Consider the following 16,023-nt stretch of genomic DNA (forward strand, 5'->3'; position numbering starts at 1 on the left):
TCATCCAAGTCATCTATATAAGTTGCATAATCTATAAGACTTTACTGTTGGACAGATGTATTTATTCCAATTTGATCAATTAAGGTTGAATAAACAAAGCACATAAAACAGAAAATACTGGAAATACTCAGATGAGGCAGCATCTGTGGAGAGAGAAACAGAAACACTTCAAATCAGTGACTTTTTGTCAGAACTGTTTGTAAGGAAGTGCAGAGGCAAGGAAAGGGAGGGAGGAAGAACAGAGGAAAGGTCTGTGATCATGTCAAGGCAGGAAAGGCTAAAAGACAAAAGCGATGATGGTGAAGGACAAAAAAAGATGGTAATGGACAAGTGAGAAAAAGATGGGTCTAGAAGAGGTGTAAATGGGAATAGCAGAACCATCACCAACAACTGCCATCATTAAAAAAAATGGGGGCAGAAGTTATGATCTGAAATTGTTGAACTTAATGTTGAGTTTGCAACCTTGTAGAGTGCCTCATTGAAAGATGAGGCGCTGTTTGCCATGCTTATGTTGAGCTTCATTGGTTTATATAGGGAACTGCAGAGAGAGAGGCCAGTGGAGGGGAGTTAAGTGTGACAGGAGACTGGAATCTTGGGGTCACTCTTGCAAGACTGAATTGAGGTTTTCGCAATCCAATCTGCATTTAGTCTTCCAAGTGTAGAGAACTTCTCCTTTGTCCTTTCTTCCCTTGCTTCTGTACTTGTTTAAAACCTTTGGCAGCTCTAACTTTCAGTTCTGACAAAAAGTTGTTGATCTGAAATGTTAAAGCTGTCTCTCCACAGATGTTTCCAGCAGTTTCTATTTTTATTTCAGATTTTGAGAATCAGCTGTGTTTTGCTTTTGTAACCAAAGAACATACTGGGCAGTGATAGAGTAAGGAACTCACATTAAAATCCAACTCATAACTTGTGCTTTCCTGCAGATCTTTATGAATGTGGACTACAAATGTAACTTATTAATTGATGAAAGAGATGTGCCAATGGCATCATACTTGTATAAAAAGGTTGCGTTGAGAACACAGATTTGAAAATAACCAAGTTATAAGATAATGAATGTTTTGCACTGATGCAGTTATTATTATTGTTAAATCCGTTATTGTGATCCTTCAGTAATTTGACTTCATTCTTTATTATTGGCTCATGGGATGTGGGCATCACTGGCTAGGCCAGCATTTATTGCCCATCCTTAATTGCCCTTGAGAAGATGATGGTGAGCTGCCTTCTTGAATCGCAGGGCAGTCCATGTGTTGTAGGTACATCCACAGTGCTGTTAGGAAGGGTGTTCAAGGATTTTGACCCAGCGACGGTGAAGGAACTGTGATATATTTCCAAGTCAGGATGGTGTGTAATTTGGAGGGTAACTTGCAGGTGGTGGCATTCCCATGCATCTGCTGCCCTTGTCCTTCTAGGTGGTAGAGATCACGGGTTTGGAAGGTGCTCTCGAAGGAGCCTTGGTGAGTTGCTGTGGTGTATCTTGTAGATGGTACACACTGCTGCTACTGTTTATCAGTAGTGGTGGGAATGAATGTTGAAGGTGGTGGCAATTAAGTGGGTTGCTTTGTCCTGGATGGTGTCGAGCTTCTTGAATGCTTTTGGAGCTTGAGTCATCCAGGCAAGTGGAGAGTATTCCTTCACATTCCTGACATGTGCCTTGTAGATAGTGGCCAGGCTTTGGGGAGTCAGGAGGTGAGTTACACGCCAAAGGATTCCTAGCCTCTGACCTGCTCTTGTAGCCAGTGTATTTATATGGCTGGTCTAGTTCAGTTTCTGGTCAATGGTAAAACCCAGGATGTTGTTAGTGGGGAATTCAGCAATGGTAATGCCATTGCATGTCAAGGGGAGATGGTTAAATTCTCTCTTGTTGGCAAATGTCATTGCCCGGCACTTGCATGGCACGAATGTTACTTGCCATTTATAAGCCCAAGCATGAATATCGCCCAGGTCTTGCTGCATATGGACCTGGACTGCTTCAGTATCTGAGGAGTTGCGAATGGTGCTGAACATTGTGCAATTATCTGCGAGCATCTCCACTTCTTACCTTATGTTGGAGGGAAGGTCATTGAGGAAGCAGCTGAAGATGGTTGGGCCTAGGACACTACCATGAGCAGTTCATGCAGTGATGTCCAAGGACTGAGCTGATTGACCTCCAACAGCCACAGCTATCTTCCTTTGTGCTGGTTATGACTCCAAACAGTGGAGTGTTTTTCCCCGATTCCCATTGTCTCCAGTTTTGCTAGGGCTCCTTGAGGCCGCACTCTGTCAAATGCTGCCTTGATGTCAAGGGCCATCACTCCCACCTCACCTCGGGAGTTCAGTTCTTTTGTTCATGTTTGAACTAAGGCTGTAGTGCGGTCAGGAGCTGAGTGGCCCTGGCGGAACCCAAACTGAGCGTCAGTGAGGAGGTTATTGCAGAGTAAGTGCTACTTGATAGCACTGTTGATGACACTTTCCATCACTTTTCTGATAATCGGAGTAGACTAATGAGGAGGTAATTGGCCAAGTTGTATTTGTCCTGCTTTTTGTGGACAGGACGTACTTGGGCAATTTTTCACATTGCCGGTAGACGCCAGAACACCTTGGCTAGGCGGGTGGCTAGATCTGGAGTGCAAATCTTCAGTACTAATGCCGGAATATTGTCAGGGCCATAGCCTCTGCAGTATCCAGTGCCTTCAGTTGAATTGGCTGAAGACTGGCATCTGTGATGCTGGGAACCTCAGGAGGAGGTTGAGGTGGACCATCCACTTGGCACTTCTGGTTGAAGATGGCTGCAAATGTGTCAGCCTTGTCTTTTGCACTGATGTGCTAGGCTTCCCCATCATTGAGGATGCTCCTCCAGTTAGTTGTTTAATTGTCCACCACCATTCACGGATGGATGTGGCAGGACTTCAGAGCTTAGATCTGATCCATTGGTTGTGGAATCGCTTCACTCTATTGCATGCTGCTTCTGCTGTTTGGTATGCAAGTAGTCCTGTGTTGTGGCTTCACCAAGTTGACACCTCATTTTTAGGTATGCCTGGTGCTGCTCCTGGCATGCCCTCCTTCACTCTTCGTTGAACCAGGGTTGATCCCCGGCTTGATGGTAATGGTAGAGTCGGGTTATGCACGGCCATGAGGCTACAGATTTCCAAGAACATTGTGTATGTATACAATTCTGCAGCTGCTAATGGCCCACAGTGCCTCATGAATGCCCAGTTTTGAGTTGCTAGATCTGTTCAAAATCTGTCCCATTTAGCACAGTGGTAGTGCCACACAACATGACGGAGGGGGTCCTCAATGTGAAGGTGGGACTTCGTCTCCACAAAGACTGTGCGGTGGTCACTTCTACCAATACTGTCATGGACAGATGCATCTGTGACAGGTAAATTCATGAGGATGATATCAAGTAGGTTTTCCGTCTTGTTTGTTCCCTCACTACCTGCTACAGACCCAGTCTAGCAGCTATGCCCTTTAGGACTTGGCCAGCTCAGTCAATAATGGTGCTACTGAGCCAATCTTGGTGATGGACATTGAAGTACCCCACTCAGAGTACATTCTGTGCCCTTGCCACCCCCAGTGCTTCCTCCAAATGGCATGAAACATGGAGGAGCAGTGATTCATCAGCTGAGGGGGGATGATAGGCAGTAACCATCAGGAAGTTTCCTTGCCTGAGGCCGAGACTTCATGGGGTCCAGAGTCGATGTTGAGGACTCATATGGCAACTCCCTCCCGACTCTATACCACTGTAGTAGGATTCTGAGAAGCATAGGGGAACTGAGGGACCTTGGAGTGCATGTCCAAGGATAGTGAAGGTAGTGGACCAGGTAAATAAGATGATTAAGAAGACATATGGGTTGCTTTCATTTATTCACGGAGGTATAAGAGGGAGGTTATGCTTGCGATGTATAAAACATTAGTTGGCCTGCAGTTGGATTACTGTGTACCATTCGGGTCACCACATTACAGGAAGGATATGATTGCATTGGAGAGAATGCAGCAGAGATTTTACAAGGATGTTTCTAGCAATGGAGAAATTTAGCTATGAACAAAGATTGGACAAGCTGGTTTGTTTCCTTCAGAACAAGAGAGGCTGGGTGGGAGATTTAATTGTGACGGTATCTACAGGATGATGGACCAAGATCTGGAAGGTGGGATGAGACTGAATAATTCTTTTTTGGCTGGCACGGATGTGATGGACTTGTTGGCAGCCTTCTGCTCCACAATTTTTTTCTGTTTCTATGTAAATACTATATGTTAATAAACAATTTACTTCTCAGTTTCTCCCTCCCAGTCAATAATACTAAATGCACAGAAGTAGAGTGTTTGACATTTTTTCTTAACTCTGAGTTGCTTACAAAGTTGCTGTGGACTTGTACCTGATTTGCATGTTTATTTTATTGACAATTTAATTGTTCACTCTGTTGCTATGTTGTACTCCATCTGGTGGCTTGGCTGAGAAATTGCGAAATTCATTAAATGATGACAAGTGAGTTTTAATGTTAAATTGAAACTGAATTTAAAATAATGACTTTTTGGATGTAAGGGGAAAATATTTTATTTAGAATGGAGTTATAGCACGGATATGATTTTTACTAACACAACTGAAAGTGCGAGGAAGTAATGTTTTCGCCTCTGTTAGTCTGTTTGTCTATAAATATCTCAAACTAATGGACGGATTTCAGCAAAATTTGGTACCAAGGGCATGGCACAAGGAAGAGCTGATTAGATTTTGGTGAAGATGTGGATCTGGATCCTGGAATTTTTTTAAAGGATCCACCTGTTAACATTGGGAGATGGGGCAAATTGACTTTTTTTAAAAAATGTTGAGTTGTTTTATTTGGAATGACGTTGATTGTTTAGAATGGTGTGGATTCTCTTAGCTGTTGTGGAATTTGTCACAGCTGTCAAAATGTGAGCAGTTTTCAGAGCAGACTGATAGATGTGGATTGGCCTGAAACCTCCTCAGTGAATTAGAAGCTCTTGATTTCTTCTTTCAGCTTTGTAGTTACAGAGCATCAAACAGGCAGGGAGAAGCTTCAAGGAAGAGCAATTTTAATAACATTGAATTAATACAACAGAGGTATGTGCTCTACTGAATGCTTTTTTTACTTGTTGTTGTTGTAAAACATGGCATTCAATCTGCTTCCCCACCATCGAGAAGAATTTGGAGCTCAACATTCCCACTACCACTTTCACTCGTCTTGGACTTAATCATCTCCTTTAGCCACAAACAACATCTCCACTCTAATCATTAAACCTTGACTCTCAACTCCACCTCTCACCCTCACTCTGAGTTTGGCAGTGATTACTTAGAGCAAGATTACACCATGCATCTCATTCACAACCTCCAACCTGCCCCTGGCCCCCCCAACTGATTGGGTCCCTCACACACACTCATAAACAATTATTCTATTTTAACCCCAAACTGCTTAGCCAGATTCCTGCACTCAACCCTTTCATTCCTCTACCTCAACCAATCATGTTTTCATCTCTTAAACTCCTGCCTTCACTGGAGTAGATTAAGATTCTCAATTCCCTACCTTTTCCCTCTCTGAGCAAGATTTCAACCTTCAAACACTCCTCCCTAAAGTGAACAAATTTTAGCATAATGCCCACCCTCAATGTTTTAGTCCCCGTACCATCACCACTGAACACAGCTTTAACTCTCCTCTTCCTGGCTTCTCCCATTCTAACTCACCCACTGACTAACAACCTCATCTTATCCTCCCTCACTGGGTGCAGCTGCTTCTCACAGCCTATCCCATGTCTGCATTTCCCATCCATAGTAGCCCTCCATCTCACTGGCTGTATTTATTCTCCCCTAATGGCTAGTTGTTCCATGGATCACCCTACTCCCACTGGTCTGATTTTCCCTTCCCACATTACTCCCTTCCTTTGCGAACAACCACCCCCCCCACACCCCATGTCCTCTCATTAGCTTCTCCCATCTTTCCGCTATTCCTTCCCCTCCATGCTTCCTTGTCTCCTCTCCTGCCTCTCCTCCCTCTCCTCCCCAGCTTCTTCAGTACTCCCCACAGCAGTTCATTATCCTCCACCCTCAATCTCTACTTTTATCTCGAGAAATTCAAGTTGGTCAATGCCACAAGAGATCAACTTTTTAAAAAAAATTTCTTTAGATTGCAGATTTTGCACATAACTTTGTATGGAGAACTCTGTTGTACCTGTACAAATTCAAATGAGTGTGGGAATGCTTTGTGGCAGGTTTAGCTTGTGAGGGTTTGGGAATCAGATTGAGACCAGTCTCCTGAGTTATGCTTCCAGTTTGGAACATTGGAAACTCAATATGGTTATTAATATGTACTATTACTGCGTCCTTAAGAGTGTTGGACTCCCCACTAATAAAACTTTATTTGAATAACAGTGACATCCATTCTTTGATTTCTTGCTTCTAAGTTGGCTCACACATCTTAATTGGACATTTTCCTTCTTTGGGAGAGCAATCACTTTCTGAATTAAAATGGAGAAGAGGAAGTAATATTTTTATTTAGCATGTATTTTGAATATTTTCAGAACAAAATGTTAAAGATATAAATAAATCATGAAATATTTTGAGCATTTACTAATATTCATAAATTGCAGCACACATGCTAATAAAACTCATGTTTTTTTTTAAAAGGTGTTGATGGCTCATTTCTGGCCTCTGTTCCCGGTGTACCAGAACATAAAACATCAGTAACAAGCAATGAAATCAAATCCTGTGATGTCCATATAGTGAAAACTGCAAACTCTCCTTTATCTGTCGACTATGGGGCCAATGAAAGGTAAAGATCCAGACCACTGTGTAGGTATCCCTGAAGTCTTTCTGTAAATTATGGTGTAATATTAGACAAATAAATTATAATTCTATTTTGTTTTAAACTATGAAGTGTTACGGACCGGAGGGAGATTAATTTGAACAGCCCTGATTTCTCCTCTACTACCCATCTGTAAACAGAAAGGTGTTTTAGATTTTTGATTAATCCCCCTTTATAGGTGGTGGCATACTTTCCCCAACCCTTCAGTTTTGGAGTATCTAATCCTCTATTAATAACTCCACAGCAAACTCGAGATAAGGTAAAATAAAAAGGTTGGTTTATTTTACACACACAAAACGCGGGAAAGGGGTTTCGCAACGTCCGCCCCTTTTTACACTCATACAATAAAAGAGGGATATGGGAAAGAAAGGGGTACAGGGCAAGACCACGATAAAAATAACAGTTATGGTTTCACATGAGTCCACAGTCCAGAATCAAAAGTCCAGTGGTATATTCCTTCAGAGGCTAGCAGGCTGAAACTGTTGCAGGGTGATCCAGCATCCCAGAAGCAAGGACTTCCACGACGGAAGAAGACATGTAGAGATAATTAGTCTTGAAGGCACAGGTACAGAAGTTCCAAGATTCCAGTAGTTCACAGTGCAGATGAGGGCCAGGCCATTGACTTGGATCGAGTTCTTACTGCTGCTATCTGCTGGATGGTAAAATGGTAGACAGAGGCAGGCTGCTTGCCTGGAGTCCTGCTTCTCTTCTGAGGTCAAACAGGGACTGAAGAGAAAATTCAAGAGCTGTATAATTAAAGGAATTCAAACAGCTCAAGTCTCGGTTATGTGACAGGGTGATTTTGGATTGAACTATTTAGCTAACGAGGTGCCTGCTTGAAACTCATTGCGTTTTGGAGCAGGTAACAGTGGGGCCATTATCACAACATTGGAGATTAGGAGTCACAAATAGCTCTACCTTCATCCATAGCTGGCTGGTGCAGACTTATCGTCTACAAATCCCTTGTGTTGGATTGGCTGGAATGTTTATATAATACAAGTCACATTCCTGGATGATGAGGTAGCCTTTGTCCATTGGAACAGCTTAGAATCTTCCAGAAACCAGCATGGGATCAGCTGCAGCCATTTTTATCAGCCCAGTAATTGTCCATTTTGGAAAACAGAAAAAATAATTTGATAAAAAGCCAAGCTGACGTGTATATATAGATAGATTTTTTTTCTTCCTGTTTTCTGGCCAGGACAGAAGTAATTAAGATAATCAATAAATCAGCAACATACACTAAATCTGGAATGTCAATGCCTGTAATTTTCTTATTCCTTCCTGGGATGTGAGTGGCGCTGGCAAGGTCAGCATTTATTGATCATCCCTAGTTGCCCTTGAAAAGGTGATGGTAAGCTGTCTTAATGAACTGCTGCAGTCCATATGGTGCAGGATCTCCCACAATGATGTTAAGAGGAATTTTCAGGATGCCAACATGCCTCTTGGGTCATTGCTCAAAATGCAGCCTAGGCTGATGGAACAAAAGTCTTCTCTTCCCCCATTTGAATGTGACCCCAAGTGAAATCCGTTTGATTAGTGTTAGTTTAGTTTCTTCACCTTACAAATGTCTTCTACGCTTTCTATCACTCCCGCACACAATATAACTGCTCTGCTAATTTCTCAGGTAGAGGAAGAAAGCTGCACTTCCATTTACCATTATAAAATTATTTAAAATTATAAAATTATTGTTATTGGCAAAGTAAATACAGCACCATAGGCACAACAAAACTGTAACTAGTTAGCCATTAATGCACCTGTGATAATTAGCATTGATAAGTGTGGAATATTGAGTAATTCATCAAGTTGATTGATTAAGTCAATCTACTTGGAGTAATTTTTCTCACTTCAATTTTCTAAACTGGGATCATGGTCTTAGTGACCCTAGAGACGGCTCTGCTGCCCAATTAGTGGAGATGGAGGTGGGGCACCAGGGAAGTGGGCCACATTGTGGCTAGAATCGGCAGCCATTGCTGTCTGCCGTTTGTGCGTGGTCTTAAAAAAAAAATGAGAGGAGCGTCATGTTCAAAGTGGCCAGGGCAGATGGAGAGCTGGGACCCGGGATAGGGTAGGAAATAGTTGGTTACTAGAATTTTATTACTGCCCAGTACTACTTTTTTGGTCCAAATTTTCCAAATTATTTTGCAATAAATAAAATTGTTCAAACACTGCCATCCCTGTTCCTGCCAGGTTGCAGCTGATCAACTTCAGAGAGCTCCTAATGGCTGCCTGTCCTCATATAAAGGGAGGCCAGAAGGCAAGTGATTAACGAGCTCTCTAATGACCATAATCCACCCAAATAATGATGCACGCACCTTCACTTTCCCTCCCGCCCCCTGCTTGGGGAAAACCGTGACGCCGGAGTCAGGAACAGAGGTGGCAGACCGGCACGCAGGCCACCAGTGCCATTAATTTTTTCTTTTGCTGTTCTGCCTCTGTCCATCCCAATTCAGGATGGGAAAATCCAATCCCCTAGAGTATGGTGATTGATACTGAGGATGACATTATTACAACAAAATGCAATAATATGTGAATAACTCTTAATATTACCAATACACCTATTCTACATTATCAGTTCTTTATATAGCTGTTCATCTGATTTTATTTTTCAGTTCTGTGTAATTTGCTGTATTCATCTAATTTGATATATCATTATTAATATTTGTCCAATGCTACTTATTGTAGTAAATTTAGTCCACTGCGTCTCAACACTCTGCTTAATGGATGGATGACTACATTTTTAGTGACCTGAAATTTTACCTCCGGTGTTCTGTTTAAAATTCATAATTTGTAACGGTATTAAAATCAAATGTATTTCTGCTTTAATAGCAGTGCACACCTTGTATCATTTGGCTTTTTTTTCCCAATTTCTATCCAGATCAGAAAATAGTCCGGTTGATAATAGTGCATCTCGTCAATCTTCAACAATTCAAAGGCTTGAAGAACTGATCGAGCAATCAGATGACTATTGTGAACTAGGTAAGCTAAACATATGGCTATGAAAGTATCGACCGTTCCATCTTATTTTATAGATGGAATGAAAACTTCAAAGGCTGGAACTATAATGCAAAAGCAGAAAATGCATATCTGATTAGTCAGCATTTGAAAGAGAAAGACATTAACATTTCATATTGAGATCCATCAACAGGGTTGGAATTGGAAGGCAAATGTGTCACTTAAATTGGACTAATCACAACAAAGAGTTTGGGGGTGGTGAAAGAAGGGACCAACAGGTAAATTCCAGAACTACAGGAATTTGAGCAACTTATTTTTTTAAACCAAGAACTAGCTAATGCACATAATGATTTTTAAAATGATTGGAACAGGGAGAAAACTGCTGTGCGTTATACAAAGATCTTCTCAGTCAGTTTATGAAAGGAACAGAAAGAAATGAGATAAAAGTGGAAGAAGTCACAATAGAATGTGAATATGCAAAGATGGGGAAATTGTGAGGCAAGTAAGGGCTGAATTAGGTATAACCACTTTTCCTATTTATGGGCTGAACAACACAAGAATAAGTATGATAAGTTTTAATGACAAGTTTTATTTGTGGAGATTCATTCAGTTATGTTCCAAAGTGAGAATGCTAAGGATGCAAAAGTCAAAATGAGAATAGGAAGAAAGATGATACACTTTTAAAGCAGATAGAGAGGCAATTCTACCTTTCCTTGCCATCCGAAAAGGCAAACTATGCAACCCCATTCCTCTGCTTAAAATTTTTATTTTTCAAGTATTGAGCAACTTGCTTTTTAAAAAGCTTTCTGCATTCTACTTCTAATAATATTCCTGGTGTCGCCTTCCATTTATTAACAGCCCCCTGCTTAATAAAGAAACTCCTCACCTTTCCCTTTGTTCTTTTGGTGATGACTTTAATTTTATGTCCTCTAGTTGTAAACAGTAATATCTGACATGCCATTCTTTGGATGAGGAATCTTTGTCTGTCCTATCAGGTGGATGTAAATTATTCCACAGCACTATTCAGAGAAGAGTAAGAGAGTTCACCCTGGTATCCTGGCCAACATTTAGCCTTCATCCGGAATCACCCAGGCCAGGATTTTTCATTGGTTGGTCGGGCGGGCTTGGCAGGAGCGGGCGGGCTTGGTAGGAGCGGGTGGGGACAGTCGGGAATCCGACCGCTGCCCGCAATCAGCTCCGCACCGCCATTTTAAGCGGGTAGCCCAATTAAGGCCCGCCCATCGTAATACACGAGCGGTAGTGCTGAGCGCTATCTGTGCGGACGGGGAGCGGGGGGGTGTCGCACATGTGTGCGATAGAGCACTTCAATCGCCCTGAGGCACAGAGCTGCAAAAATGTAATGAAACATGTCCCCTCATGTGACTGTGTCACATGAGATGGGACATGTTTTTGTTTTTCAGGAAAGTTTTTATATAATCATTATTAACTTTACGAAACCTCATCCCGCTCATGGATAAGATTTCCTAAAAAATGTAAAGGCTGCTTGGCCTTTTTGCTTGCCTGCCAACCATTAGGTTGGACCTGCAGCGTAACATTCATGTTAATTACCTGTTTAATGGCCTTGGCCAGCCTCAGCGCGCGCGCACAGAACAAAATATCACAAGATAGTACGATGACCTCGGGACGCACGCCCATCATCATCACGCGTCGTTTTATGCTCCAGCGTGTCAAGCCCGCCCCTGCATGCCAAATGGAAAATCCTGCCCCCGGATTATTTTATCACTATCTTATTGCTGTTTGTGGCACCTTGGTGAATGTCAATTGGCTGCCACATTTCCTACATAACAGTGACTACATTTTTCAGAGCAGGCTCAAGGGGCTATAGCACACACTTCTGTTACTACTTCCCATTTTCTATAAATACGATTTTTTTACTTCCCTCCAGTCCAAGGAACATAACGAAGCACTATTCTGTTTTCTATCGTTTTAATTAACTTCCTATCCTTGCTGTTGCATTACCTTTTAATACCATGAGATATACTCGAAATTGGTTTGCACCAGCAGCCTGCGTAAATTAGAAGCAAGGAATGATCACTATTTTACAATGGGCTTACGCAAATTGTTTCTTGGATTTGATTCACTTGAAGCTGCTGGGTGTGCCCAGGTAGCTCACCAGCAAAGTTTATTTGAAGTCTGGACTGATTCTTTTGCCAGATGTAGCCCTTGTAGCAGTTGAAAGAGGAGAGGGGACTAGTCAGCGACATGGAGCAGGGGAGGCAGCCACCTGGAGAGGGAAGGAGGCAGGCAATCAGAGTTGGGGGCTTGCAGTGGCCCATAGCTTTAATGTGAAACAGGGAGGGACATTCCTCATGGCCCCACAATTGGGTAAGTGCTTTTCATTAAAAAAAAAACTTTAAGATGGTAGCCTGGCACCAGCTGCATTCAGGGCAGCCCAATTTTGTAAAGGCAGCCTCAATTGGTTATTAGGCCTCTAATTTGCATATGCAAAGAGCCTAAAGCCCGTTTTAGGCAAAGGCCCTCGATGCCTGTACCAATATATGGCGGATGGTGCACACCTCAGATGCATTTGTGCATGCCCCTTTCCATATCGAACACTTCTGTGTCCCTTTTATGTCTGTCAAACAGGAGCAGCCTATCAATTTTCGAAGCCTATGGCCAGAATTTTAGGTGCTGCGATTGGATGCGCGGCCAACCCGAACTAGAACCAGGCGGCATCCCTATGTCATAGCGATATTGCATGCGATATCATGGCTGGCTGGCGCACGCTGGAGTCGTTAGTGTGCCAGCCGACCAAGTTCCAATTGAGCCAATTAAAGCCCCAATTGACTGGGATTTTTAATGGCCCATGCGCTTTTACGTCTGATGCACAGGCCAATCGGCCAGGTGGCCTTCACATTTTTGCATTATTCCCAATCCAGGGTGGGGTAAAATGCCCAGATGATGTTAGAAAGTTGAGGAACTAGGAGCACTGCTGTCAGTTGTTTGGAGTTGCATTAGAGATGGTTTGTAGCATTTCGTTTGTGCAAATATCCTTTCAACAATACTGCAGCTCCCTGAGGCAGCTCAACAGCAGTTGTCAGCCTTCAGGGAGCTCAGTTTAACACACCTGCCTGCACCCTCACTTTGTCTTGGCACCTGCCCCACCCCCTTGGCAGCACTGAGCCCCTTTCAGCACGTGTTTCATGCTGGTCATCAGTTAATTAGCCATCCAGCGTGAAATCGCATGTCAGTTGCGATCGCGGCCAGAACCACATATCGTGTCTGCTTCCGGGCCCACCTATCACGCACGCATGACAAGCACAAAATTCAGGCCCACGTGTTTTAGCTTCATGAACAAGCCACTTATATAGCTCCTTATCAAACACTATTGAAAATCCATTCCATTTTGTTAGTTTTGCAAAGAACTGATCAATTTATCATACATGACTCCGTTTTTACAAGCCTATGATGGCCATGGTTAATTTCACAATGCCTTTCTAAATGAATGTTAATTTTATCCAATTTTTCTCAGTATTACTTATTCATCTGCATTCATTCTGTTTTTAGTTTGTAGTTATTCCTAATTGCTGTACCTTCTGTTCTTGTATCCTTTCTTTCCCAATATGACATTCTTTGTGAAAACTGAAGAAAAATGCTCAATTAGAATACCTGCTATTCTCTTCTCTTCCATAAAAGGGTTTCCTTATTCATCTCAATCAGTGCTCTACTATCTTTAACTATTCTTTATAAAAGCCTTTATTTGGCTACCAGTTTTTGTTCATTCCCTCTAACAGTCTTAGCCTTTCTACTTTTCTTTGTTGCCCCATTATATTGTTTATATTCGGGTTTTCTTTTCTCTCATCAGTCCAAGGTATATCATATGCCTTTTTCTTGAGCCTAATTTTAATTTTAGTTTCTCTAGCTATCTAAGGAATCCAGCTTTTGCTGCATAACCTTTACATCTTATGAGAATATAACAAGTCAGTACCCTCATCTTCTCCGGTGTCAACCCTACACTGTCTTGACCAGTTTTTCTTTCTAATTTATACAGATTAATTCCCCTTTTATCTAATTGAGATTGACTTTCTTTTCCAGTCAAGCACCTTTATCTTTGACTTTTTATATCAAATTATTTTCATTATGTTTCTATTTCCTAGGTGTTCCCAACTATTAAATTACCTATTTCCCCCACTTTATTTTCTTCAACTAGATCCGGTACTGCCTCTACCCTTGTTGAGGTGAAAACGTACTAATCCTGAAATCGGGAACATGTGTGTGAGGAATAGTGGAGTATGAACTCACTGTCTTTGCACCATGTATTCTAGTTCTTTAAGCATCAATGTGCAGGACTACCTTTGTAATTGTCATCAGTCAAAAGTTAGAAAACCTAAATTGACTGCTAGTTTGGGACTAGAAAACTAATCATTATCAGGAATTCATCTGAGAATTTTGAATTCTTGTCCACTCTTGACTTTCTTAGAGTTTCAGTCGAGGCTAAGAGCAAATAAACATTAGAATGCAATTCTTTTAAAGAAGTTTGCTGATTTATTTGTAACTGTTCAGTCAAGAGTTATTTACTTTATTGTAATAACTACAAATTATTTTTTTTTTTTGGTCTGCAAAAAGAGGAGTAAACAGGAGCGATTGAGACAGATGTAAAGCATAGATAAAGAAAATGTTCAAATACTTTTCTCTTGTTTATTTCTAAAAATATATATGTTCTGCCATTTCCCTACCTCCCCTTTTTAACTCCCGAAATGCTGCCTCCTACCATCAAATTTCTTGCTTTAACAAGGAGAAGGGGATGGTATGGATTAGTGTTTTCTCGATAGCAGCCTCTGTTGCTCAGTAGTAACTTGACGTAAACTGCTCCTGCTTGTTTTTGCTCCCCTAGAGATGGCAAGTTCATTATCTCATCTGACAGCTTACAACGAATTGGCAATACTACCTCAATGAAGGCTTGAGGAACTGAATGTCCAAGATGGCTGATATTCAATCTTGCAGTCTCCTGAGAATCTCAGCATTCTCACTGAAGCTACAGGAGTAACTGCTTTGTAGATTTATAATTTTAAAGGAATAATAAATGCAAACACAGATGTGCCAATGTTGAAATAAAACTGCAAACTTTTGAGAGTAATTAAAATGGAAATACATTGCTTCAAAGACTGCACAGATAAATGTTTTTTTTTGTTCGTTCACGGGATGTGGGCTTCGCTGGCTGGGCCAGTATTTATTGCCCATCCCTAGTTGCCCTTGAGAAGGTGGTGGTGAGCTGCCTTCTTGAACCGCTGCAGTCCACGTGCGGTTCAGGGATCTTTTTGTTGGTGAAAGAGTTAACTCAGACTACAAAGAATAATAAGCATTTTCCAGTTTCCCAGACAGTTAAAATTTTTGAGAGTGATTTTCTGAACAGAGATTTACCGAGGATTAACATGCAAATCTTGTTTGAGAAAGCAATGGGAGATGAAGCTTTTAATGGGTGAATGAAGAATCTGGCCAGAAAAGGTAATGATTTGTTGATATTCTGAGAGTACTGCTTTTACTGTCTTGCCTTCCATTTCATTGTTGGAATTAAACAAAGGACCCATTGTATATTTCTTATAGTGCAAGAAGACATTCCAACACTTGACAAGAATTTGCCCCAGCACTGGGAGGAAAATGTGAATAGAGGATCTGTTTCTTCACTGGACCAAGAAGTAATTTTATCTCCACCAGATAAATGTGAGTTTACTACCATCATGTGATATATCGCATGAGAGTGTAGGCTGTTGTATTGACCTTTGAGAAATTGTGAGAAAATTACTTGTTTTTCTAAGAATTGAACTTTGGAGTTAGTGTTTGCAGGGCTTTTGTCAGTACTCAAAAGTACTTGGGATAGTATCATTACTCCTATACTGTAAATTTGTTATAAAGGGCGATGAATGCTCTTCATTCTTGTCTGTTCAGCTCCATGTGCAAATAGAATTGATTACCTTCTCATAAAGTGGGAGAAATCATCTAGACATATTGGAGTCAACTCAGTGCTCAACATGCAGGGGCAGAATGGGTGCAGGAGATCTGAAAATTGGGCGAGCTGGTCTACAGTAGATTTTACCCTCAAATCCTCTGACTGTAATTTTCTAACTGGCCTCATTTCATGTCCTATTGTGCTTGAATACATGTCATACCATAGCGTCATTAAGGTACAGAATACAGGAAAAAGTATTAAATAAATACCAGGCATAATTTACCCCATATATGAGCCAGGTTTATTTATTTTTCTTTCAAAACCTATTTTGAATAGACCCACTCAAAACTCCATGTGTGATTTAATTCTTGA

At 41.4% G+C, this 16,023-nt stretch overlaps 1 protein-coding gene and 1 long non-coding RNA gene across 3 annotated transcripts in view; one reads left to right on the forward strand and one right to left on the reverse strand.

Annotated features, from left to right (window-relative positions):
• ofd1 (OFD1 centriole and centriolar satellite protein) overlaps positions 1 to 16,023 on the forward strand; it is an 82,415-nt gene that overhangs the window by 53,044 nt on the left and 13,348 nt on the right. For both annotated transcript variants that reach the window (XM_078559348.1, XM_078559349.1), the window contains exons 17-19: positions 6,614 to 6,758; positions 9,667 to 9,767; positions 15,309 to 15,425. In XM_078559348.1, the coding sequence (XP_078415474.1) occupies positions 6,614 to 6,758; positions 9,667 to 9,767; positions 15,309 to 15,425 (363 nt within the window). The remainder of the gene's footprint in view (positions 1 to 6,613; positions 6,759 to 9,666; positions 9,768 to 15,308; positions 15,426 to 16,023) is intronic.
• LOC144691349 (uncharacterized) lies at positions 7,052 to 9,754 on the reverse strand. Its single transcript, XR_013579109.1, has 2 exons — positions 9,628 to 9,754; positions 7,052 to 7,867 (listed from the first exon to the last, which is right to left on the reverse strand). It is a non-coding gene; the product is annotated as an uncharacterized LOC144691349 (long non-coding RNA).

The sequence above is a fragment of the Cetorhinus maximus genome, chromosome 16, assembly GCF_964194155.1.
Source record: "Cetorhinus maximus chromosome 16, sCetMax3.hap1.1, whole genome shotgun sequence".
In the NCBI taxonomy this organism is placed as follows: Eukaryota; Metazoa; Chordata; class Chondrichthyes; order Lamniformes; family Cetorhinidae; genus Cetorhinus; species Cetorhinus maximus.